Raw genomic sequence first — 27,206 nt, 5'->3', positions numbered from 1 at the left:
TCTTTGCGATGTGGAGGAAACCAATGTGGGTATAAAGAAAATGTGCACACTCCACACAGACAGCAGCCAAGGTCGGGATCGAACCCGGTTCCCTGGGGCTGTGAGGCAGCAGGTTTAACAGCTGCGCCACTGTGCCTTATCTGGGCATCTTTCACAATATACATCTGTCAGAGGTGGGGTCATTTCAGTGTCTAGGACACCTGGTGTAATGCCTGTATCAATCATGTGCTACTCAGTATAATGTCTAACAAACAGCATAAAACACAATGTTTATTCGTTGAACCTAGGTATTAAAACAAAATTGCTTAGTCCGGTACCGGAAATACATACCAAGTCTTTTACAGTGTCGGACCAGTCTTGCCATTCCGGGGACTTGAAGTTATAAATTCCCTCCATGATCATCCTGAGCATCAGCATCTGCTTCCTGTGCCAGAATGGTGGGGAGCCGCTGAGCAGCGTGTACATGATCACCGCACAGCTCCACCTGCACACAGAAAAATTACACCATGGACGAGTCTGCCACACACACTCTCGGGAACACACATTACAATAATAGCACTCGGCCCCTTGTGTGTGGATTGGTGAATTTATGCCATGCAATGCTATGGAAAATTACCAACTACAGGCCATAACATATTGCATTACTTATTGTCAGTGCAGAATGGGCAATACCAAAGCACCACCTTTAAAGGAGCATGCTGCATCAACATACATCTCTCCAACGCCTCATCAAAAAGGTCTAGCAGGATGTTCAAACCCACTTTGTCTTTAACAAATCCACATGGGCTCTCCCCATTTACCTCAAATCTCTCCACCACTCTGAAATGCCAGTATCATATTTCTTTCTCAGATTCAGATTCAGATTCAATTTTAATTGTCATTGTCAGTGTACAGTACAGAGACAACGAAATGCATTCAGCATCTCCCTGGAAGAGCGACATAGCAAACGATTTGAATAAATAAATAATAATGTATCCGGGGGGGGGGGGGGGGGGGGGGGGGGGGGTGATTGGCAGTCACCGAGGTACGTTGTGAGTGAGTAGAGTGACAGAAGCTGTTCCTCGACCTGCTGGTTCGGCAACGGAGAGACCTGTAGCGCCTCCCGGATGGTAGGAGGGTAAACAGTCCATGGTTGGGGTGAGAGCAGTCCTTGGCGATGCTGAGCGCCCTCCGCAGACAGCGGTTGCTTTGGACAGACTCAATGGAGGGGAGCGAGAAACCGGTGATGCGTTGGGCAATTTTCACCACCCTCTGCAATGTCTTCCGGTCGGAGACAGAGCAGTTGCCATACCATACTGGTATGCAGTTGGTAAGGATGCTCTCGATGGTGCAGCGGTAGAAGTTCACCAGGATCTGAGGAGACAGATGGACCTTCTTCAGTCTCCTCAGGAAGAAGAGACGCTGATGAGCCTACTTGATCAGAGTAGAGGTATTGTGGGTCCAAGAAAGGTCATCGGAGATGTTGACTCCCAGGAACCTGAAGTTAGAAACACGTTCCACCTCCGTCCCGTTAATGTGGATGGTGGTGTGCGTGCCGCCTCTGGACTTCCTGAAGTCTACAATGAGCTCCTTGGTCTTCTTGGAGTTAAGGGCCAGGTTGTTGTCAGCGCACCATGCTGCTAAGTGCTGGACCTCCTTCCTGTAGGCCACCTCATCGTTGTTGCTGATGAGGCCAATCACCGTTGTATCATCTGCATACTTGATGATGGTGTTAGTACCATGTACAGGTGTGCAGTTATATGTGAAGAGGGAGTAGAGGAGGGGGCTCAGCACACTGCCCTGTGGAACGCCGGTGTTCAGGGTGAGGGTTGAAGAGGTGTGCTTCTCTAACCTCACAGACTGGGGTCTGTTGGTTAGAAAGTCCAGTATCCAGTTGCAGAGGGAGGGGTCGATGCCCAGGTTACCGAGTTTGGTGATCAGTTTTGATGGTATAATGGTGTTGAATACTGAGCTGTAATCAATGAACAGCATTCTTACGTAAGTGTCCCTGTTGTCGAGGTGGGAGAGGGCGGAGTGAAGTGCCGTTGAGATGGCATCCTCCGTACTCCTGTTCTTGCGGTAGGCAAACTGATAGAGATCCAGTGTGGGGGGTAGGCAGCTTTTGAGGTGTGCCAGGACCAGCCTCTCGAAGCACTTGGTGATGATGGGGGTAAGTGCAACTGGGCGGAAGTCGTTGAGGCTTGCCGCAGTGGAGTGTTTTGGCAGTGGCACGATGGAGGTGGTTTTAAGGCAAGTGGGGACAACTGCTTGGGCAAGTGACAGGTTGAAGATGTCAGTCCAGACGTCTGTCAGCTGCGCAGCACAGCCCTGAGCACGCGCCCGGGGATGCCGTCAGGGCCAGCAGCTCTACGTGCATTAGTCCTACTCAGTGCCACGTACACGTCGTAGGGGGTGAGTGTGAGGGGTTGGTGATCGGAAGATAGCACAGCCTTGATGGCTGTCTCTAGATTGTCCCTGTCTTAGCGGCCATAGAAGTGACCATCTGTAACCATCACTGGCAGCACGTTCCAGGCACCGATTTCCTGTGTAAAAATAACCCGCCTTGCAGGTCTTCTTTAAACTTTCCTCTCTCACCTTAAACCAATGCCTTCTAGTCTTCTACATTTCTACCCTGAGAAAAAACACTCAGACTATCCACCCCTCTCATAATTTTATATAATCAGACCACACACATTTTCATCCAGATCATTACATATCTCACAAAACACAGAAGCTTAACCTTCATGTCATCATCGAGAAGTATGTTCTCTGGTTTAAGATCACGGTGCACGATGTTCTTGGAATGGAGGAACTGAACGACCTCCAACAGTGCTCGCATGATGCTTCTGGAAGGAGGAAGAAGCACTGTTTAGTTACATCCCTGTTCCCCACCCCACCATCCCCTCTCAAAGCCCCCAGAACTCACTTGCCAGGGAATCTCAGCAGGCCACTCGACAGATTTAGGGAGGTTTACCTATCTCTCTAAACCCTTCCTTCCGTTCCATATATGTGTCCAAATGTTTTTTGAAAGTCGTAATTGTATCCACTTCTATGGCTTTCTCTGGTAAGCTATAGAGTTCCAGATACAGATTATCCTCTTCAGTTGCCTCTTCACTGTCCACTCTACCACCAATTTTGTCCCCGTGATCCTCCTTAAATCGCTCATCCCTCACCTTAAACCTATCCCCTCTAGTTTTAGAATTCTCTACCCTGGAAAAAAGACAGAGCATTAATTTTAACCATACCCCTCATGATTTTCCATACTTCTATAACGTCAACCCTCAGCCTCTAATGCTCCAAATAAAAAAGTCCCAGCCTACCCCCTCCAGGCTACCTACTCACCTCTACTCCCTTCACTATTTTTCAAACCCACATGCACTGGTGACATCCTAATGAATCTCTTCTGAATGCTTTCCAACTTAGTCACATAATTCCTTTAGATGGAGCCATCTCCCCTAACTCTCAGTCTAAAGAAGGGTCTCGACCCGAAACATCACCCATTCTTTCTTTTCAGAGATGCTGTCTGTCCAGCTGAATTGCCAGAGCAATTCTGGAGCAGTTCTGCCCTACACATTTAATTATGATTAAGGCAAATGGTTTATTTTCCAATAATTGCAATCTCGGAAAATTTATTGTACAAATGGACACTGGAAGCAGAGTTTTTGAATATTTTTAAGACAAAGGTGATAGATACTTGATAAGCAAGGAATGGTTAACCATGGGCAGACATTAATGTGAACTCGAGGTTACAATCAAATCAGTGGTCCGTTTAGTTAATGATGAAGCAGCTCCATCAGCTATGTGCTGGATGTTGCAGATTTCAGGCTCCTGTACCTTCTACCTGGTGGCAGCGGAGAGATGAGTTTGTGGCCAGGATGGTGTGGGTCCTTGATGATGTTGGCAGCCTTTTTGAGGCAGCGACTGCGATAGATCCCTTCGATGGTGGGGTGGTCAGAGCTGATGATAGACTGGGCAGTGTTTACACCTTTTTGCAGCCTTTTCAGCTCCTTTACGCTTAAGTTGCTGAACCAAGCCACAATGCAATCGGTCAGCATGCTCTCTACTGTGCACCTGTAGACGTTCGAGAGAGTCCTCCTTGACATACCGACTCTCGTAATCTTCACTGATGTGCTTTCTGTAATAATTGCATCAGTGTCTAGGACCAGGAGAGATCTTCGGAAATATGCACACGCAGGACTTTGAAGTTCTTGACCTTTTCCACCAGAAGACCCTTTTTGCCTTCTTGATGGCCTTACCAAGGTCGTATATGGACTTCTAGTAGACCTCTGTGTCGCCAGACCTGAATGCCTGGGATCTGGTCTTCAGAAGAATGTGGATCTCATGGTTCATCCAAGGTTTCTGGTTAGGAATAATTCAGAAGGTTTTTGTTGGGATGCAGTCCTCCACACATTTCCTTATCAAGTCTGTAGCAACTGTGGCGTATTCATTCAGGTCCGTTGCCGAATCCCTGAACATTGCCTAGTCTACAGAGTAAAACAATCCTGGAGTTGTTCCTCTGCCCCTCCCCCCTTTCAATTGCTGCCTGTAGGCAGGAAGAAGCAGCACCGCGGTGTGGTCGGATTTACCAAAGTGAGGGCGAAGGATAGAATGATAGGCATCCTTCATGGTCGTGTAGTAGTGGTCGAGGGTGTTTGGTCCTCTGGTGCTGCAGGAGACATGTTGGTAAAAGTTACGGAGTGATTTCTTAAGGTTGGCTTTGTTGAAATCCCCATCTATGGTGGTAAATGCCTCGGGATAAGCCGTCTGGTGCTTGTTGACCACGGCGTGCAGCTCCCCCAGTGCCAGATGAACATCTGCCTGGGAAGGGATGTAGACACGGTCAGGATGATGGAGGTGGATTCCCTCAGTAGGTAGAAGGGACGGCACTTCACAGCTAGGCGTTCCAGGTGTGGAGAGCAGGAGTTGGATAGGACTGCCATGTCTGAGCACCACGCAGAGTTGACCATGAGGCAGACGCCCACTCCTCTCCCTTTCCCAGATGCCGGTGTACGATCCATGCGCTGGATGGAGAAACCTTCAGGCTGGACTGCTGAGTCTGGGGAGCTGGGGGTGAGCCATGCCAACTCGAGGTTACAATCAAATCAGTGGTCCGTTTAGTTAATGATGAAGCAGCTCCATCAGCTGTGTGCCACTCTCTTCCCCTTGTTCATGTGTTTGGCTCTGAGGGAACAGGGGTGACCATGATCTCACCCATAGGAAGAGGTAGCTCAAAGGGCTGAATTTTGGACTCCTGTCCTTTTGTGTGGGAGCATTAGTTGGGGAGGTCAGAGCTGATGATAAACTGGGCAGTGTTTACAACTTTTTGCAGCCTTTTCCGCTCCTGGACGCTCAAGTTGCCGAACCAAGCCACAATGCAACCGGTCAGCATGCTCTCTACTGTGCACCTGTAGAAGTTCGAGAGAGTCCTCCTTGACATACCGACTCGTAATCTTCTCAGGAAGTAGAGGCATGATGTGCTTTCTTTATAATTGCATCAATGTCTGGGACCAGGAAATATGCATGGCCAGTACTTTGAAGTTCTTGACCTTTTCCACCATTGATATAAATGGGACTGTGGGTCCCCCACCCTACCCCTTCTGAAGTCCACAATCAGGATTTAAAAGGGACCTAAGGGCAACTCTTCCACAGAGGGTGGTGCATAATTGGAACTAGCTGTCAAAGGAAGTGGTAGAAGCAGATACAATATGATATTTAAAAGACACTTAGTCAGGTACATAGGAATCATTTGGAAGGATATGGATTAGGCACAGGCAAGTGGAACAAGCTCACTGAAGTAACTTAGTTGGCATGACAAAGTTGGGCCAAATTACTTGTTTCTGTGCTGAATAGCTCTATGGTCTATGCATTCATAATGGTATCGAACCTATATATTTGTTATGTTATCGTTGAAATTTCCAAGACAACATGTACCTCTCAAATGACACAACAACATCCAAGGCACAAGTGGCGAGGACAAGGAGTGAAGAGGAGGCCATGCCTTCTCAAAGAACTGTTTGTTGTGGGAAGAACCGTATTTCAGATAGTAGTAGAGGAATGGAGCCCCCAGAGGGCGTTGAGGAACAATATTAGTGACATTGAGGAATCACCGCAGCCTTTCATGAGAAACATGCCTAACTTAATTTTGGCGTTTTTATTTGTTGGTGTGACAGTCCTATTTTGCTTATTCCCGTGAGTATCTTTATTAGTGAATTATAGATATTTTAGGAGTAAAATATCTTACTTCTAGAAGTTTTGGAAGTAAGCAATATTTCAGAAGTTTAACTCTGAAGGACCCCCATGTGTGTAGTTTTATTGGGACAGGCATCATCTTTGGAGATACACAAAAATGCTTGAGAAACTCAGCGGGTGCAGCAGCATCTATGGAGTGAAGGAGATAGGTAACGTTTCTGGCCGAAACCCTTCTTCAGACTGATAGGGGTGGCGGGGAGAAGGAAAGTCGGAATGAGTAACATTTCGAGTCGAGACCCTTCTTTAGATCGAGATTCGAGGAAGAGGGAAACTCACCTGCCTCCCCATCCCCCACCCCCACTATGACCCCAACCCACAACCTTGTCGTGTCTTCACCATCACCCCTGACCTCCCCCTTTCCAATACGGGGCCGGTCCCACCAAAGATCCGCTATAAGATCTTTGGGTCCCACTTCCAACCAAAGATCTTATAGCGATCTTTGCTTCCAACCGCGGAGGCGTCTGGAGTTGTGCGGGGTTGGTCTAGACATCAGACTCACCAATGGGCAGGAGCAAAGATCCTTGGGCAGGAGGCGGGCCGACTGAATTTTGACGTCGCATTGAACGTCATTACGCAACAGCACGCTAGGCGGTGACGTCATCACGATAGGCACGCCGGGCGGAGACGTAATCGCGTAATGCCACGCACTAGACGTACGCCGTCAAGACGCTGCGTACGGCCTCAATGCGCGTGCGGACCGTTAGGCGGTTGCCCCGCTGGATTTTTGGACAGTGTCAGTTTTCGGGAGCCCGCGCGATGTCCGGACCAGCCGCGCACAACTCCATACGGCTCCGGCGATCAAAGTGGGACCGGCCCCGCGAGGCCGTACGGTTAAAGCGACCACGTTAGGTCGTTAGGTCGTGCTCGCCGCTTGATGGTGGCACAGGCCCTTAAAGGTATAATATTGGTGTTATAAATATCTAAAATATAATTTTCAACTTTTCCAGGTGTGTTTGGCTGACAAGGAATGTTACAATTGCAGTGCCTATCCTGCAATCTCTATTTATGACCTTTACTGTGAGCAGCTACGCTCTGTGTTTGTGTATGAATCCAGGAATTATTGCCAGAGGTAAATGTTAGTAAGTGATCCATTACAAAGTCTGTCGTGAACCATTAGCCTTTTATTAAAAATCATAAAGAGAGAACGTTACACACAACAGTGCTCATCACATCAGCTCGTACTAACTGCCGTGGCATAACGACAGGCTGACAAAAGTATAGTACTCATGATGCCCAAAACTTGGACTGGATTATATGGTGGAATGTGTGACATGCATATTATGTGTAGTGGAGATTATATAGGCACAGATTAATATGGTTAACCTGCATCCTCTTAAAGAACCAATGCATAATTTAAAAAACACTTGGCGGAATATATTGTGAAACAGCAATATCGGGTGAGTGCACTTATACATCGTGCTAGCATGTAAAATAAAGCAAGTCGTACACAGTTCAGAGATAGACAGTGAATTTTCCAATTTTCGGATTTGGCTTGCAAACACGTCCTGCATGCGTATGGTAGTACCCGTCTTCTTCCTTGACTGGAGATTGAACAGGAGAAAGTACCGGGGTTGTCGGCATTGTGGGTGAAAGCGGGGACTGTAGTGGCAGTGATTGGAGCTGGAACCATCGGAGATATCCCGTTAGACCGTGAAGGAGCCACGGACAGTTGGTCAGGGTATTGACGTGGAGGCACTGGCTCGTTAACCGGACGGAGGTGCTGCCGGGCGCATCTTTAGATACCGTTGTCAACACTGACCAGGTAAGAGAGTGGCTCCTCAGTGGACCCCAGAATGACACCCAGGCGGTCATAGCCTTTGGGCCACTGCAAATGGAAGACTTGCCCTTTGGTAAGTGGCGGTAGTGGTACGCTGGTCTTGTCGTAATGTTTCTTCTGAGCATATCGGCCTTGCTGGAGCTTGGATTGAAATGATGCCGGAGCACGAACTAGTAGCTGTAGCATCTGCTTGATCCGCAGGTTAAGCAAGTCGTGATGGACATTGGAGCCGGCCCTGTGTGATCAGTCCATTAACTGTTTGGCACTTCTTACTGCGCGCGTTCTGCCAGGCTGTTGGACTGCGTGTATTCGGGGCTGTGGTAATGTGTCAAAAATCCCGGTGTTTAGCGAAAGCCCTGAAGAGTTGACTGGAGAATTGACAGCCATTGTCAGAGAGTAGCGGGACCGGTGCTCTTTGGTCAGCGAAGTGGCGCGTAAGTTTCTGGATGGCCATGGCGGGGTTGGACTACTGAGCAAATCGATCTCATACCACCCCGAGTATGAATCAACTAGGACCAGGTACTGTTTGCTATGCCACTCGTAAATGTCAGTCAAAACTGTGGACCAGGGTATGTACGGTGTGGGGTGTGAGAAGAGCGGTTGTTTGGGCTGGTGTGGAGCTAAGCTTCTGGGATCCATCAGGGGGAGGAGCCATCTTGGGGAACGGCTGCTAACCAGCAGCTGCCGTTTCAATTCACTTTTTTAATTAGTTTTTAGTGAATTTTGTCCCATGTTTGTTGGGGGAATTTGACTTTTTTATGTGGGGGGGGGAAGGGGGAAACTATTTTCCAGGTCCCTACCTGGTCGGTGAGGCAGCTTTTTCCCCGAGCTGCACCGTCGACCCGTCCTTGCGGCCAACCAGCGGGTGTGGAGCGGCGTCTTCCTGGCGGGGACCGCCCAGCACCTTCAGCTTCGGTGGCGGCACAGTGCTGGAGCGCTATCGCGGAGCGGAGCAGGCGATTCCTTGCCTGGGTCGCCGCGCTGGAGAGTCTGGTATGCCGAGACCGCCATGATCAACACCGTCGAGCTGCGCCACTGTGGAGCGGGCCGCGACACCGACTAACATCGGGAGCCTCGGAGCACCAACCGACGCATCCCTGTCGGCTTCGGAAGCCACGGACTCTGGTAGGGAATCGACCGTCCCAGCCGCTGTGAGGACTCTCCCGACGCCAGAGCAACACCACCCGGCGAGAACGGCCAGGAACATCGGGCCCGGCTATGGGAGAACTGGGGATGGGGACTGGACATTGTGCCTTCCCCCACAGTGGTAACCATTGTGGGATTTTTTTTTGTGTGTAAATGATTATTCTATTCTGTGTCCAAGATGGCTGCCGGAAGGGAGAGTGTACGCTGGCGCGCTTTAGCTGCTGCTGCTCTCTCTTCATATTGTGTTTTTGATTTTTGTCTTTGGATTGAATTCTGTCTTTAATTTGTGTACTGGTGATGTCTTTACTATTTATTTTATTCCGCTTACATGTTTTTATTCTATTTGCTAAATTTTGTAAGGTGTCCTTGAGACTCTTGAAAGGCGCCCATAAATAAAATGTATTATTATTATTATTAAGCTGTTGCAAACCGCGCAGGCTTCGACTTAATCACGCATCCCAGGCCAGAAGAACATACTCTTTGCTCACTGGATAGTTGCTTCCACCCCGGGATGGCCCCGTGGAAGTCCTCGAAATATGTGATGCGCAGAGATGCCGGAATAACTGCCTTGAGTCCCTTCACCACAATGCCGTCCTGGAAAACTAGTTAGTCGCGAACCGGGTAGAACGGGCAAATTGGAGGCAGCTGGAAGTGTTTGTCTGACCAAGCATGAAGGATGACAGTGGAGAGCGACTGTAGCATTTTGGTTTCAGCCATTTGTGCTGCAAGGTGATCAAAACACGCGGATAGAAGGTAAGACACCATCATAACCACATAACCATCGTCCTGACAGGTACCTCTCGCAGCTGCCTCGCGGTGACTGTGACAGAGTGACGGCTAAGTACACGTCCTTTATGTGTTTGTAAATCAGTTTTATGTCATACCTTTGTAGTTCCATCATCATACGTTCTAAGCGTGCAGAGGCCACATGCATTGGTTTGTTCACGATGCTGACCAAGGGCTGGTGGTCAGTTTCAATTGTGACCGGGTTCCCAAAGATAAAGTTCTTGAATTTCTTGCAGGCAAAAGTTATGGCGAACATTTCCTTTTTGATCTGATCGTAGCGCCGTTCTGTGTCAGACATTGTGTGGGAGGCATAGGCGACAGGTCGGGCGGGACCCTTACCTTCATTTTGTAGGCAGACAGCACACAGCCCGTACTGGGTGGCATCGCAAGTTAGGGTGCGGGCTGCTCAACATCGAAGTATGTGTCAAAGGACAAAGGACATTTATTATCACATACACCAATTGGTGTAGTGAAATTTGACTTGCCATTTGCAGCACACCAATAAAAATAAGACACAACATTAAAGAATTTAACAATAGGGAGGTTGCACGCAGTCGAGGTGACGACCCGTGACGGGTACTGTTGCCATGCAACGCCAACTGGAGTACACACGGTGAACTGCAGGTAAGCTATGGCTGCCAGTACAACGGGCCCTTCTTCTAGCCCAGCATCCGGACTGGTTGCACACCCGCGGCCAGGGGTGGGATGCGGGCGGGGGGTCGGTGTGTCGCTCCATCCTGGCCCCGCTTGGCCCCATGTGTGGGCGCTGCTGACCCACAGCCCCATGACAGTGTGGCCCACAGAGGGAGACGGGGAGGTGGGCCGGACAGCGCTGACCCCGGGGGGAGAGTGGGGGCTGTCCCGATGGATGTGCTCCTTCGGCCGCTTACACCTTGGTGCTCGGGTTCAGAGCAAACCTTCTCACTTTCAATGACAGCACCCACAAATATTTATAGCATTAAAAATGACAATTTTGGCGGTTATTAACAGGTAAGAAAGTACGCGTTCCGTGTGTTAAGTGTGTGCCGGAAGCTGCCATGTCCTCCACATGGATTGAGCTGCTCGTGCGTCACGCACTTTGACCCGATGACCTTACGTGCAACCCCCCTATGAACATAAAAACATCTCCCCACATTGGTTCCCACTGTGAGGGAAGGCACAAAGTCCAGTCCTAACCCCTGTTCACCCATGGTCAGGCCTATTTGAGGCCGCAGTTGACACTACAGCAGCCTATGCTTCAGGCCCTCTAGTTGGATGATGGCACTCCGGCGTCGGCAGAACCCTCTCAGCGGCTTGGAGCGTCTGGAATGGCTGCTTCCTCCCCGGAGAATCCGGCTCCCAAAGTCCACAGGCCGCACTGGTTGGAGCTCGGCGAGAGATCCCAGGCTCCACAGTGTTTAAAGTTCAGCGCAGCCCCGCAGCTGGACGCTCCACTGAACGCAGCTCCGCAATGTTGGAGTCGGCGGTCTCAGCACTCCTCAGCCCACCGCACGGTGACCCAGGTAAAGCATCGCCAGCTCTGTGATGGCGCTTCAACGCTGTGCCACCACTGAAGTCCCAGCTGGAAACGCCGCTCCAGGCCCGTGGTAGGCCGTGAGGAAGGGGCAAAGATGCGTCTCGGAGAAAAGTCGCATCTCCGACCAGGTAGGGACCGAGAAAAAAAAGTTCCCCCTTCCCTGCCCCCTCACCCCCCACATGTAAAAGATTAGCTCATTAACTCACTAAAAATAAAGAAACGGGTGTTAGGAATAACAGCTGCTGGCAGGGCAGCTACACTCGACTGCGCCCCCTTCACTGAGAGTGGGAGTGCATGACATTTGTTGTTTGAGTGAAACAGGAAACAGTGTCCCTAAACACTAACTCGCTTTTAAAAGACTCCCACTCGTCAGATATTGTTTTACCTGCAGACATTTGCTCCCAATCTACTTTTGCTGAGGGCTCACTTGCACTATTGAAATCGGCATTTTCCAAATTTGCTTGAACTGAAGATAAACTTTATCCTTTTCCATAACTGCTTTGAAGCATACAGAATGGTGATCATGTTTTAAAAATGCCCGCAATTCACATTTCCACCACCTACCCAGTATAGGTAGTTTGTGAAATGTCACCACAAGTTAATGGACCTCCATCTTCACAGTTCAATTCCCTTTTGTTTCAGATTCTGGCGACGTCAGTGGGATTCTGGATGCCCCAGAGATGATCATCAATGGCATCATATTTACCAGCAAGTGGTGCCATATCTGTAAGATCAACCGTCCCCCAAGATGTCAACACTGCTAAAGCTGCGATGTGTGTGTGTAGAGGTAAAATCTAGGAGAAATTTGATCCATTGTTCTTTGAGGAATTCTCCTTGATTGATTGTTCGGAGTTATGAAAGGTCACTGCAGTTCAGAGTGCCTGCTCGGGGAGCAGTGGGTAAAGTATATATAGTGTCCATGGGCAATATTTTGGGCATCTGTTTTTCTGTAACAAGGCTGCCACAAAGAGTTATAGACAAATGTCCTCAAGCAATACTTGGCCTGAAAAAGCAACCGAAGATAACACCATGATCAGTCTGAAGAAGGGTTTCAGCCCAAAACGTCGCCTATTTTCTTCGCTCCATAGATGCTGCTGCACCCGCTGAGTTTCTCCAGCAATTTTGTGTACCTGCGATCTTCCAGCATCTGCAGTTCCTTCTTGAACACCATGATCGTTTCTCTCAGTTCGGAACAGGGCCTTGTTAAGTAAATGTTTCCACTTGCCCATTATGGGATCCCGGACCATGTCAGCCAATTTGAGGGTAGCTATAGATGAGCAATACATGCTAGCCAAGCCAACGATGCTGAGTTGTTGTGAATGAATTAGTTGGAGATGGCACAGTCCAGAATCACACAGTTGTGTTCTGTTCGGCAGAGTCATACAGCACGCACACAGGCCTTTTGATCCAATTTGCCCACCAAGGTGCCCCATCTACCCTAATTCCAACTGCCGACATGTGACCCATGTCCCTCTAAACCTTTTCTATCCATATACCTGTCCAAATGTGGTTGTAGTATTTGCTTCAAGTACCGCCTTTGGCACCTGTTCCATATACCCACCACTCTATGTGTAAATAAAAAGCCCCTCACATTCCTATTAAATCTTTTCCAAAATTTCCCAAATTCATTCGAATTACGTTTAGGTCATGAGCAGGGAGATTTTTTGTGGTGCATTGTGCTGGTTGAGCTGTTGGATGATCAAAGTGTAGCTGATCTGACTATAAAAATGGGAAAAAGGCAGAGAATTAAAATATTTTTAAAGATAGATTATTTTTAACACAACTATCAGAAAACAATTGAAATGGTTTATATAATGTACAAAAAATTGCTGAGTGCTGAAATTGTCAATTCTGTGTTGTCAACAGGATCTTGACCATCACTGTTTCTTCCTCAAAAAGTGCATTGGGAAAAGAAATCATCGTTTTTTCTACACTTTACTCTTTTCCTTAACTGTCTATTTTCTTCTCATGCTTTCTTTCTGCACTATCTTTCTAGTGAAAAATCCCAATGCACTATTTCTATCCAAGATCATCACGTATCCTTTTACCGGCATTTGAAAGAAAGTTATGTTGTCTGTAGTTATTAGCGCAGTATATCCCACAATGCAAAGTGCTTAATAAATTAGACTCCAGCATTCCAGATAATTAAGCAGTACAGAAGTAGCCTATTGAGCCTAACGTATCAGTGATGGATCCTGCATCATTTCACCCCATAAACACCCAGATTAAAGACAGCCCTCACATGTTAGGTTACAATGCTGGCACCATACAGGGCAACCGCGCCAACAGCCTGTCTCGTCTTTTTCTTCTTTTGCTATTTTAGTCTGTGTTTACTTGTGTGTTTTTAGTGACCCTTTAGTTTTTGTATTATGTGGGGGTGGGGAAAACTACCGCATTGTGTTCAGTTGTGCAAGGCAGAGAAGCAAGTGTAATAATATTCCTGAATATAATGTTGGACATATTCAGGAATAGGGAACATGTTTCTCCTCCTCCCACATGACAGTGATGACCCATTTCTTGGCTGAAGATTCATTAAGCAGAGAAGGAAGGGTAATAATATTCCTGGAATATAATGTTGGACATCTTCAGGATAGTTTCTCTCTCCAATGACAGTGATGACCCCATTTCTTGGCTGAAGATTCAGTAAACAATTTACTTGTGTCTTTTGATGTTGATTGCAAGAAATGATATTTTCCTTAATAATGTTTTGCAGTTTTATTCTTGCTACAATTTCGCTTCTTGCTTCTGTACCGTTATTTTTCTTTTTCGCTTTCCACACTTACCTCATTGCAGATGGACTGACCACGTATGAGCAGGTAAAAGTAAAGATAACAGTTGTAATTTAATTTTCACTTCATTTAAACACAGAAACAGGGATTTAGCCTAGTCTGTGTTTAGGGTTCACAAGAGCCTCTCCCCACCCTTATTTATTCATCCCATGACTCGTGTATTTCTCTGGCTTCCCTTGAAGCTATTCGTGTCATTTGCCTCAATTATTGTTCAAAATACCACCTGCTGTTATGGCAAAGGAGTTTTCTGAATCACCTTTTGGATTTAGTGGTGTGGTGATTCCTTGTCTTGCTACCTGCCATAAAGCACAGGATAGCCATTTTAAATCAGTTCAGTTGTTGAAGTCATTAAACACTTCACTCAACCCCTAGTATATGCTCATTGACCTTTAATCAATGAATTTGAAATGTAGGACTAATTGATCAAAATATTTTCTCGTGGTTGTTGTGAGATTGCCCTCTGGAAGAACCGGTCACAAGAGGCTCCCAGCACAAATAAACAAATTAAATCAGGTCCTGATGTGACATGGTAAAGCCCATTGCCTCTGACTTACTGAGTTTCCTGTTCATTTGAAGGGTATGTTACGATGTTCAATTTGGATCTGGGCTGTTTCAATAAATTACCATGTGAGTCTGGGGGATGGGCTGTGGGTGCAGGGTGGGGAAGAAAAGTCCCTACTCCTGCTGGTCCACAGGGAGTGGAGTCGTCACCTGGTGTAAAATCAAAATACTGCTGTGCTGGAACTCTGAAATAACAACTGGAAACACCCACTGGATATATTTATTTTACACTTTGCTGATAATACCTGATTTTCACCCAGAGAGTTGTGCATCTGTGGTTTTCATCCAGAGAGTTGTGAATCCGTGGAATTCTCTGCATCAGGCCAATTCTCTGGATGCTTTCAAGAGAGATTTAGCTAAAGCTGTTAAAGAAAGCGGAGTCAAGGGGTATGGGGAGAAGGCTGGAACTGGGTACTGATTGTGTGGTTGATCAGCCATGATCACAGTGGATGGTGGCGCTGGCGTGTAGGGGCAAATGGCCGACTCCTGCACCTATTCTCTATTGTCCATTGACTGATCAATATGATTTTCTTGCTGACAGATTTTGAGGTTATATAAAAGCGATAAGAATCCTTTTCACAAAGGATGTTGGAGAAACTTTACTGCCCTGTTGTTCGGTAACCAGCTATCGAGGTAAGATCGCCTTGTAAAATAAGAATTTGAGACAATGTAATCTATTGGCCAATCTGTTATTTAAATACAGTATGATATTAAAACACTATGAGATAAACCATTTCACCAGTGATGGAAATATACACAATCTATAATATAGATATAGCAATACAATATAATATAGCAATCACCGTTCCCTTACATAATCCTGATAAATTTAGATTGAAGCTTTGCAGACTGATAACACTTCTTTTACTTTCCAGTTCCAATGAAGGGTCTTTGACCTAAAATCTCAACTCTATTTCTCTTCCTACAGATGTAGCCTGATCGGCTGAGTATTTTCAGCATTTTCTGGTTTTATTGTGGCATTTAAATGAACCCCCTTGAGGGAGGATTTCTACTGCCTGGCATCAGGCCACAGCAAATTCACATCCTGAAGTGTCCCAGCAATGTACACTGCTGTGTGAGGATCTTTACCAGATGAACTGCGATGGTTCAAGATGATAGTCCTCCATCGCTTTCTCAAGGGCAATTGAAAATAGGCAATAAATGCAAATCCTATTAGGGACACTCGCACTTGAAAAATATATTGATTTTCTTTAGCCAGAGGGTGGTGAATCTGTGGAATTCATTGCTACAGATCGCTGAGCAAGCCAAGACATTAAGTATTTTTAAAGCAGAGATTTATAGGTTTTTGATTAGTAACGGTTTCAAAGGTTGGGGGACAAGGCAGAGTGGGGTTGAGAAAGATAAACAGATCAGTTATGATTGAATGATGGAGTTAACTTGATGGGCCGAATGGTCTATTTCTGCTCCTATGTGTTATGGTCTTATAGACTTCTTATGGTTCCAGCTGCATTGTAAGTCTGAACATCAGCATTACTAATTTAGTTCACTTTGTTTTATTTTAGTTGTAAAACAGTGACTGAAGTCACTGAAGTCACAGTGATCCCAGGTCATCTGGTGGAATGTCCATCCGTCAGTTCAAAGTGTGCAGACACCACATCTACGACTTTTATATCCATCCTATCTCGTTCCAATGCTGTTGTTCCACTACCTGTCACTTTTGTTCCTACTTTGCCCAACCGCCCTCAAAGTGCCCCCTTGCCCACTTTCTCTTACCTTAATGAAAACTCTGGTGCTCCATTTCAAACTCTTTCCTCTCAACTGCTCTATTTACCTGTTACCACATTATCTACCCATTCCCCTGACAATACTCACTCCAGCTCCCTCTCCTTATAAATGTCCTGCCTAAATCTTAACTGCCACTGCTCGAATCAACAGAACTGGAACGAATATAACAAACGATTTTCCTTGTTACCTTCTCACTTCCCACTTGTTGCCTTCCCACCCCACTCCCCTTTCCTCCCCCCCTCTGCTTCTATTTGGACTGATGGAGGTGCATTCCAATGCCTGTGACCTGTGCAGCTAAAGGCGTGGTTGCCAATGAAGGAACAACTGCAGTACTGAGACGGTAAGTACATTTAAATAATTGCAAGGAGAGAGCTGATTGACCATTCTGATCATTTTCTTCAAGAATTGTCAGCCATTGTTACAGGGATTGTCTTTTGCAGGCTCCAACACAAATGTGACATTTGGGCAAAATGATTCTCCATCAACGTGGATCAAGAAGTTAGCAATTCACAAACGTCTGTGAGGACAGGAAGAGGCATAGAGGTAACATTCTACAAATGTGACTTATTGGTGAGTTGCAGTTTCTAGTTGTTCTGTATTGGTATTTGTTTATTATTAGTGTGTACCAAGATAGAGTGAAAAATGTTGTTCACATACTATCCAGATAAATCATACCAAATACGAGTACATCAGGTGCAGCAAAAGGGAAAAAGGGAACAGATTGATTAAAAACACAATCACAACAGCCAAAATTCCAGCAGCCTCCCAGTTTTCTTACTTTTTAATCTCTGGTCTATGACTGATTTAGACTTGTTTATTTGACCATCCCGGGCAATAAGGCCAGTTTCGACACCATTAACTCTCCCCCAGAGTCCCCCACAAACAGTTTCTTGCTTAAAATTGTGTGTGGGCTATCTGTTAAACTTCTACTTTACAAGGTTGTTTCTTGATAATAAATTATTTGATCTATCTATCACATCATGTTTGGTGTTGAGCTTGGATAGGATAATGGTATTAAAGAGCTGTAGTCTATGAATAGAAGTCTGACGTAGGTGTCTCTCTTATCCAGGTGTTCCAGGGATGAGTGTAGCATCAGGGAGATGGCATCAGCCATGGACCTGTTGCAGCAGTAGGCGAACTGCAGTGGGTCAATGCTGATTGGTAGACTGGATGCATTCCAGAGCCAGCCACCAAAAGCATTGATGGATGGATGTCTGCTGTACGGTGGTCATTAAGGCATGAGATCTTGCTTTTCTTTGTCATTGGGATGATAGTGGTCTTCCTGAAGCAGGTGGGAACGCAGTAGGGAGAGATGAAAGAAATCCAAGAATACTCCCAAATATGGACCACGCAGTTTCTAAGGATACAGCCAGTTGCTTTCACCCTCAGGAAGGCCAAGCTAACTTCAACAACATTGACCATGGGAAGAGGCATAGTTGAGTCTGATTGGATAGATGTCATCACTCATCACCCTGTTGACCTTCTGCTCAAAGGGAGCATAGAAAACATTATGTTCATCAGTATCACCAGTGTTGTTGCCTGATGTAACTCTGTAGCTAGTTTCGGTATTCTGACCTTGCCACATTCTGCAGGTATCATTATTGATGTGTAGTGGTGGTCAAAGATGTTCTGGCCCTGGTGGAAAAGACATGCTAATAGTACTTTGGTAGTACACCCCTGAGGTTGGCTTGATTCAAGTGGCTGGCTACAATGACGAGGACTTTGGGATGTTTTGTCTCATGGCTGTTGATAGTAGGATACTGTCTCAAGGCTATTGATTGGAAATATTGTGACTCCACTTTCCTGCTGCAGACTGGACATATGCCGCAATATCTGGATGGAATTCCTTGTATATTGGCAAAATGATGTTTCTGGTCTGTGGCATAATACTGACACCTTCCATCTCACCTACAATGCAGAGTGAACAACCACAACTGAATACAGTGATGGCGTCCTCTCTCCCTTCTCGCTCTCCCTCCCTTCTTCCTCTCCCTCCTTTCTTCCTCTCTCTCTGCCCCATCTCTCTCTCTCTCTCTCCCCCCCGTTCTCTCTCCCCCCCCCGTTCTCTCTCCCCCCCGTTCTCTCTCCCCCCGTTCTCTCTCCCCCCTCTCCCTCCCCTCTCTCTTCCCCTCCGCCCTCCCCCCCCCCTCCCCCCCTCTCCTCCCCCCCCGCTCTCCCCCCCCCCCGCTCTCCCCCCCCCCCCCCCCGCTCTCCTCCCCCCCCCCCGCTCTCCTCCCCCCCCCCGCTCTCCTCCTCCCCCCCCCCCCCCCGCTCTCCTCCCCCCCCCCTCTCCTCTCCTCCCCCCCGCTCTCCTCCCCCCCCGCTCTCCCCCCCCCCCGCTCTCCCCCCCCTCCCCCCCGCTATCCCCCCCCCCCCACTCTCTCTCCCCCCTCTCTCCCCCCATTGAAGTTCTAATATATGCATTTATTTTTAGTTAGTTTTAAGTTGTCATTATTCTATCCGTATGAAATTCATGTTTTCCTGGCTGTGATTGAAATACAAATAATTGAGCTTGAAAATGATGTTCAATATGGAGTAATGTGGCCTGTTTGGTGCTGTGTGATTCTCAGTTTCTCAAAGGTGCTAAATGTGTCTGGAATTCCATGAGCGTCAGGTAACCTTTGGCACTTACCTGTGTTAACAATGTCAGATGATTTGAAGTATTGCCATTGTACTTGTATACCCCCAAATTCATTTGATTTTCTTTCAGATTACCTAAACTATTTTCAATTTAACTGTTGGGTAACGTGAGGTAGCTCGACAAGGCCAAATTTTGTCAAATGCAGGAGCTGCCGTTTGTATTTGGCTCCACGTGTATTACATACTCTTGGCCTTGTTTCATTTATTTTTTTGGATTAATTCCCTTTGAGAAGATGGGGCTAAACTGTGTTTTGAATCATATGAAGGTGCCCCCCCATTACAGCATCTGGTAGGCTGTTGCAGCTTGTTGCTAATTGCTGGTGTAAGGAAGGGCGAGGCGATAGATCAGAATAGGTCTGGACTAGGGGCGGGAGGTGTTCTCAGGTGCCAGGTGTCCCTATGTTTCCAGGCTGCAGAAGTTGTGGGCTTGGACATGATTATCGAGGAGGTCTCAGTAAAAGTTGTATCCAGTGCATACAGCACCCACAGGGTTCTGAGCATGGACAGAATAAAGGTATGGTGAAGAATGAAGTGCTAATCGAAGATCCCACCCTGTACTGCAGAGTTGAGCTGCCTGAACGTTAGCAGAAATGTTCTTGTTCCTCCAGGTGAATGGAGGGTGTTCCATCACACATTTCTAACTTGTCCTGCAGATGATAGAGTGGCAAAGGGTAATCCAGTGAAGAGTCACTTGTCACAGAATTTCACCTGGAATCTCAACCTGCATTAGATTTTGTAGGTACACAAAAATGCTGGAAAAACTCAGCGGGTGCAGCAGCATCTATGGAGCGAAGGAAATAGGTGACGTTTCGGGTCGAAACCCTTCTTCAGACTGATTCGTATATCCATTGTGGATATGCATTCTCTCTGACTCCAAGGTAAGGGTGCACTGAGTCACAGATGATACTGTCAATCTCTGCACAGCCTCGAGAGACTCTTACATTAAAATAAGTAGTAGCATGTACTCCTAGTACCACAGCTCTGGTTAGATGGGTAACTATCCTGCACAAATCATTTCAATAAGTTGTAGCTCAGAAAAGATTACTTCTGTTGACTTAAGTTCTGTAGAACATAAAATGGCAGCAGCAAACTAACTGACATCTTTGTTTTTAGAATGGGAAACACCGCAGACTCGGCTTCCGATAACCTGGGATTCTGATGCGCTAAAAGCCTGGCTCCATCTAACCATAAACAAAAAGGAAAGAATAAAACTGAACTCTGAAAGGTGTAATTTTAAAGCAATTGGTGAAATGTCAGCAGGCCAATTTTGGGTGTCACACAGATTGAAATTGAACATGTATCTCTTTCAAGTATATCCTTCAAGTATCTCCTTCATATTTAATAAATAAGTATATCTTTCATATTTGATAAACATTTTGACATATTAAATAAATTGAATTTTGTTTGACTACCTGAAGAATCGCCATTGTTTCAGAAACTGTTGTAACAAATTAGTATTCATTCTTGGCTGTAAACTGGATTTCCTTTTCTAGAGAAAATGATGCTGTGATTTATCACTTCTGCCAGCTAGTGTAATCCTTCATCTTCTCCACATGCCTTTCTACCTTCCACATGGACTAGTCCCTCTGTGGCCCTTTGCTCAGTTCATCCTTACCCACCCATACATTCCTAACTCCTGGCACTTTATCTTGCAATTGGTAGAAATGCAATACTTGTTCTTGCACCCCCTCTCTCACCATCACCCAGAGATCCAAACAGTCCATTCAGGTGACACCTCTTCCAACCTTGTCTGTTGCATTCAGTGGTCCCGATATGATTAATGTAGATTAGGCGACCAATTTGCTGAGCAACTACTCTCGGTCTGCAATGACCAATCTGCTCCCAACTGCAAGGCAGTTCATTTACACTTCCCTTTCCCACGTCAACCTGTCTGTCCTCGGCCCTTCTCCACTGCCAGGGTGAAGCCCAATGCAAACCAAAGAAACATCATCTCATAATTCCACCTGGGTGGTCTACAACCCAATGGTATGAACATTGAATATTCCAATTTTAATTAACTCTCACCCCAGATGTGCTTTTTCCACTCCTCCTTCCAATCCTCTTCTAGTCTTCCAAGTTTCATCTTCACACCCTCCTGGTTCCATCCATTCTACTTGCATGACTGGGCCAGTTGGTTGATATGGCAGGAGGAGTTTAATTCGGATAAATGTGTGGAGTATTTTGGTAGGACAAACTAGAGGAGTACTCACACGGTAAATAGGGCCTTGGTGAATGTTGTAAAACAGAATGTTTTAGAGGCTGATGCATATTTTCATGAAAGTGGGAGACGCAGGTAGACAGGGTAGTACAGAAGGTGTTTGGCGTGCTTCCCTTAATAGGTGAGTGTATTGAGACAGGAATTATAATGTCATGTTATAATTGTACAAGACATTGGTAAGGCCACAATGAGTGTGCTGTGTATATGATTGCCCGGCTTTAGGAAGAAAGTCAATAAACTGGAAAATTTGCCAAAAAAATGTACAATTATGTTTCTGTACTTGGACAGTTTGAGTTATAAGGAGAGGTTGGATAGGCTAGGTCTTTTTCTCTGAAGTGGGGGAGGCTGCTGGGTGACCTTATAGAGGTTGATAAAATCATGAGGGGCATTGATAAATTGATTAGCCACAGTCTTTCCCTCATGGTAGGGAAGTCTAAAATTAGTAGGCACGAGTTTAAGATACGAGGGGAAAGAATTAAAATGAACTTGACGGGCAACTTTTTCACAAAGAAGATAGAAGGAATGAGCTGCCAGAGGGAATGGTAGAAATGTGTACAAATACAGCATTTAAGACACTTGACAATATACTTGATCAGGAAAGGTTAATGGTGATATGGGCCAGGCGCAGGAAAGTGGGAGGAGCTTGGTGAGACAACGTGATTGGGACGGTGCCTGTTTCTGAGTTACAGTGCCCTCCATAATGTTTGAGACAAAGACCCATCATTTATTTCTTTGCCTCTGTACTCCGCAATTTGAGATATGTAATAGAAAAAAATCACATGTGGTTAAAGCTAGATTTTATTAAAGGCCATTTTTATACATTTTGGTTTCACCATGTAGAAATTACAGCAGTTTAAACTTAGTCCCCCCATTTCAGGGCACCATAATGTTTGCGACGCAGCTATGTAATGTAAATGAAAGTAGTATTTTGTTGCATATCCTTTGCATTCAATGACTGCTTGAAGTCTGCGATTCATGGACATCATCAGTTGCTGACTGTTTTCTCTGGTGATTCTCTGCCAGGCCTGTATTGCAGCCATCTTTAGCTTATGCTCGTTTTGGGGGCTAGTCACCTTCAGTATTCTCTTCAGCATATAAAAGGCATCCTCAATTGGGTTCAGATCCTATGCTTTGGATCTGTCAGACAGGTGTTTGGGGATTTTTCTTTATTAAAGAGAGAATTCATGTGTCATCAGCTGTGGAGGTCTTCCTTGGCCTGCCAGTCCCTTTGTGATTAGTAAGCTCACCAGTGCTCTCTTTCTTCTTAATGATGTTCCAAACAGTTGATATTGGTAAGCCTAAAGTTTGGTTGATGTTTCATAACAGTTTTATTTGTGTTTCTCAGTCTCGTAATGGCTCCTTTGACTTTCAATGCCACAACTTTGGTCCTCATGTTGATAAACAGCAATAAAAGTTTCCAAAGGTGGTGGAAAATGGAGAAAAGACTAGGTACTGAGAGCTCTCTTATTCCTGCATTAAGGTGGCAATTAAACACACCCAGGCAATTACAAACATCTGTGAAGCCATGTGTCCAAAACATTGTTGCCCAGAAATGGGGGGACTATGTATAAACACACCTGTAATTTCTACACGGTGAAACCAAATTGTATAAAAATGGCCTTTATTAAAATCTGACAATGTGCATTTTAACCACATGTGATTTTTTTTTTCTATTACAAATCTCAAATTGTGGAGCACAGAGGCAAACAAATAAAATTATGGGTCCTTGTTCAAACATTATGGAGGGCACTGTACATCATTTATTACATCCCTTAGCATCCTTTGGAGAGTAATCCCAACCGGTACAGTCCATCCTTATAACTCAAATCCTCCAGTCCTTGTAACATCCTTGTGAATCTTATCTGTACCCTCTAGCTACATTTGATCTTTGATTGCAATGTATTATAAATAGGGGGGATTATCCAAAAGGCTGGGATTACCAATTGGGATTCCACACATCAAACTGTTTCAATGAATTTTCTATATACACACACAACTCTCAATCATACAAAGACATGCATGTTATCACACATACAGCCAGCTCATAGTCAAACATATTGCTTTAATGAGTTTAAAAAAAAAGACTTCCACAGCCACAAAAATAATTTAATGTTTTTCTTTTAAGTTAGACTGAACAAGAGCATGCTGCAATTCATACCAAACAGTCAACCACCAGAAGCATGCAATGAAAGTGAGAGTCAGTTATTGAAGTGTGAATCGGTCCTTTTAATCCTCTGAAAATCAATAAGTGTTCTTGCTGAATCGTTTTATCCAACTTGAACCTGAGAGATTGAATAGTCTTGGACTGTTTTATCTGGATGCCTGAGATTGAGGGGAGACGTGAAAGAAGTATACAATGTTATGAGAGACATGGACTGAGTAGACAGTCAAAACCTTTTTCTCCCGTGGTGAAAATGTCAATGACCAGAGGACATAGCTTAAGGTGAGAGGGGCAAAGTTTAAAGGAGATGTGCGTGGCAAGTTTTTTATATACAGAGTATGGTAGGTGCCTGGAACACACTGCTAGGGCTGCAGGCCGAGGCAGGTACGATTGTGGCATTTAAGTGGCTTTTGGATCTTTGCATGAAAATACAGGGAATGGAGAGATATGGATTATGTGCAAGCAGATAAGAGTTTGTCTTCAGCACAAACATTGTGGGGCGTAGGGGCCTGTCCCTGTGCTGTACTGTTCTATATCCTATGAACAAGTCATTCAAGCCTATCATTTTTTTTTGTTACAGCACAGAAGGTGGCTGTTTAGTTTAGACCTCATGGAAACAGGCCCTTCGGCCCATCTGCACAGACCAACGATCACCCGTACACTAGTTCTATCCTACACACTAGGGACAATTTACCGAAGCCAATTAACTTACAAACCAGCATGTTGTTGGAATGTGGGAGGAAACCTGGAAAACCCATGCAGCCAAAGGGAGAATGTGCAAACTCCACTCAGACAGCACCCGTAGTCAGGATTTAACCCGGGTCTCTGACGGCGTAAGGCAGTCACTCCACCGCTGCACCGTGTCTCTCGGTGTGCAGGGGCCCCATGTAGGAGCACCCAGCTCGTCCCACTCCATTCTCATCCAGCGTCCTGCACCTGCTCCTAGACTTGAACTTGTCTCTTATGCATTCCAGACATAAAACCAACAGCTGCTTCTTGATCTTGTCTCCATCGGTATGTGGCCCAGTGCCAAAATGCAGGTAGGGCTGGAGATTGTTGGTTGGGTGCTCAGGGTGAGAGCAGGGATCGTGGGCAGTGTGAGGAAAGGGATCCTTGCGATGGAGATTGCGTTATTGGTGGGGTTCCTTGTGATGGTATTCAAGGTGAGAGTGGGGACAGGGACCATGCAATGGGTGTTCAGGGTGAATGTGGGGGTCTGTGGGATGGTGAGGATCTGGATCCGCGTGATGGTGGTCAAGGTCAGGGTGGATTTCCTTGTGATGGTGGGGTTTGTGTAATGTGTGTACAGGGTGAGGGTGGGGGTCAGGATCTGGGTCCACATGATGGTGGTCAAGGTGGAGGGCCATGTGACGGGTGCTCAAGATTGGGGTGGGGTCTGAGGGATGGTGCTCATGATGAGACTGGAGGTCCAAGCGATGGTGGTCAGCACGGGGGTTCTTGTGATGGTGTGCATGGTGAAAAAGATCAACAAGGAGGAGGAGAGAGCTGTTGATAGACAAGGTTGACATGTCACAGCCATCAGTGTGTATCAATGTTACAAAATTTTGAGATTTAAAAAATCAAGTCTGCAATTTATCCCATCAATAGTTTAATTTGACAATAAGTTTAATTTGACACCAAATTCACTTTCATATCTCAAGTATTAAAAAAGTTATGGCCATTTACATACTCGGAAATTAGCATCTTGTTCCCTATTGATTTTCAATGGACATTACAAAAAAGCTGTGATCTTGGATAGTCAAAAGCCCATTTCTTAAGGAAAGATTAACATTTTTAAATAGCCTAAGTGTCCAAAGATTATTCACAAATAATTCACAATATAACATGATTTTTATATCTAATTTACATTAATTTATAGGCCAAATAGAAGGAATTTAGTGTTCAATTGCTGTAAATAAATGCCCATTTAAATCGGCTTTCTAGTGGGTTCATGTGAACGCGCTGGTTTAGAACGTTGACATCGCGCTGGATTAGTGCCCTCAAATGCCGAGAAAAATACTGCGGGATATAAAAAGCCCAAAATGAACTACTCGCTATAGATAACTTGATATATAGGGTTATATATATGCCCCATTTAATGTAAAAATAAGGTACATACCTTTAATTGTTTGCTTTATAAAACCCTGGGGCTGCGAGAGGTTGCGGAATGAGACAGTAATTTTAAAACTATTATATCTATATTATCGAGGCCTATAAAACTAATAATACCTTTTGCGACCGGGTCTTGCAGCAATTTTTCGTTAATGATTTACTAGGCTGAACATCTGCGATTAAAAGTCGCGTTTTAAACCCGCCCCCTCCAAACAGTGCCAAAATCGCGGACCTGGCTGTGGGCAGATTCCCAATGACGATTCAGGTAGGTTTTGTAACATACCTACAGTGTGAGCCAAGCAGGGGCAGCAGGCAGAGGGGAAGGGGGTCGACTATAAACCAGTGTGAAGTTACCAAATCACACCGATGCCAATGTTTCTCAGCACATACTGCAGAACCGCTTGGGATCTGAACCACCACCCGGCTTCTCTAAGATGATGGCACTCCGGCGTCGGCAGAACCCTCTCAGCGGCTTGGAGCGTCTGGAATGGCCGCTTCCTCCCCGGAAAATGCGGCTCCCAAAGTACACAGGCCGCACTGGTTGGAGCTCGGCGAGAGATCCCAGGCTCCACAGCGTTTAAAGTTCAGCGCAGCCCCGCAGCTGGACGCTCCACTGAACGCAGCTCCACAATGTTGGAGTCGGCGGTCTCAGCACTGCTCAGCCCACCGCACGGCGACCAGGTAAAGCATCGCCAGCTCTGTGATGGCGCTTCAGCGCTGTGCCGCTGCTGAAGTCCCAGCAGGAAACGCCGCTCCAGGCCCATTGGTAGGCGGCGAGGAGGGGGCAAAGATGCGTCTCGGAGAAAAGTCGCATCTCCGACCAGGTAGGGACCGAGAAAAAAAAGTTCCCCCTTCCCTGCCCCCTCACCCCCCACATGTAAAAGATTAGCTCATTAACTCACTAAAAATAAAGAAACGGGTGTTAGGAATAACAGCTGCTGGCAGGGCAGCTACATTCGACTGCGCCCCCTTCACTGAGAGTGGGAGTGCATGACATTTGTTGTTTGAGTGAAACAGGAAACAGGGTCCCTAAACACTAACTCGCTCTTAAAAGACTCCCACTCGTCAGATATTGTTTTACCCGCAGACATTTGCTCCCAATCTACTTTTGCTGAGGGCTCACTTGCACTATTGAAATCAGCATTTTCCAAATTTGCTTGAACTGAAGATAAACTTTATCCTTTTCCATAACTGCTTTGAAGCATACATGGTGATCATGTTTTAAAAATGCCCGCAATTCACATTTCCACCACCTACCCAGCATAGGTAGTTTGTGAAATGTCACCACAAGTTAATGGACCTCCATCTTCACAGTTCAATTCCCTTTTGTTTCAGATTCTGGCGACGTCAGTGGGGTTCTGGATGCCCCAGAGGTGATGATCAATGGCATCATATTTACCAGCAAGTGGTGCCATATCTGTAAAATCTACCGTCCCCCAAGATGTCGACACTGCTACAGCTGCGATGTGTGTGTAGAGGTAAAATCTATAACACATTTGATCCATTGTTCTTTGAGGAATTCTCCT

General features: G+C 46.0%; 2 protein-coding genes and 1 long non-coding RNA gene across 5 annotated transcripts in view; 2 read left to right on the top strand and 1 right to left on the bottom strand.

The window, feature by feature from the left end:
* The window catches only part of LOC129710659 (phosphorylase b kinase gamma catalytic chain, skeletal muscle/heart isoform-like), a 115,419-nt gene that overhangs the window by 48,070 nt on the left and 40,143 nt on the right, over positions 1 to 27,206 (bottom strand). Inside the window, 1 exon segment of the mRNA XM_055657813.1 lies at positions 327 to 484. Coding sequence (XP_055513788.1) covers positions 327 to 484 — 158 coding nt within the window.
* The window catches only part of LOC129710652 (palmitoyltransferase ZDHHC8-like), a 28,538-nt gene continuing 8,100 nt past the window's right edge, over positions 6,769 to 27,206 (top strand). For 2 of the 3 annotated variants that reach the window (XM_055657804.1, XM_055657805.1), the window contains exons 1-2: positions 6,769 to 7,124; positions 27,016 to 27,158. In XM_055657804.1, coding sequence (XP_055513779.1) covers positions 7,103 to 7,124; positions 27,016 to 27,158 — 165 coding nt within the window. In that variant the 5' untranslated portion in view covers positions 6,769 to 7,102. The remainder of the gene's footprint in view (positions 7,125 to 27,015; positions 27,159 to 27,206) is intronic. The other variant, XM_055657807.1, reaches the window with a different exon arrangement.
* Positions 12,251 to 17,706, top strand: LOC129710661 (uncharacterized). The gene is made up of 5 exons (XR_008725706.1): positions 12,251 to 13,489; positions 14,167 to 14,269; positions 15,345 to 15,436; positions 16,327 to 16,889; positions 16,990 to 17,706. It is a non-coding gene; the product is annotated as an uncharacterized LOC129710661 (long non-coding RNA).

This window comes from Leucoraja erinacea, chromosome 28 (genome assembly GCF_028641065.1).
Source record: "Leucoraja erinacea ecotype New England chromosome 28, Leri_hhj_1, whole genome shotgun sequence".
NCBI lineage: Eukaryota > Metazoa > Chordata > Chondrichthyes > Rajiformes > Rajidae > Leucoraja > Leucoraja erinaceus.
Note: the sequence above shows the minus strand (reverse complement) of the source record. Positions and strands in the feature narration are given on the sequence as shown.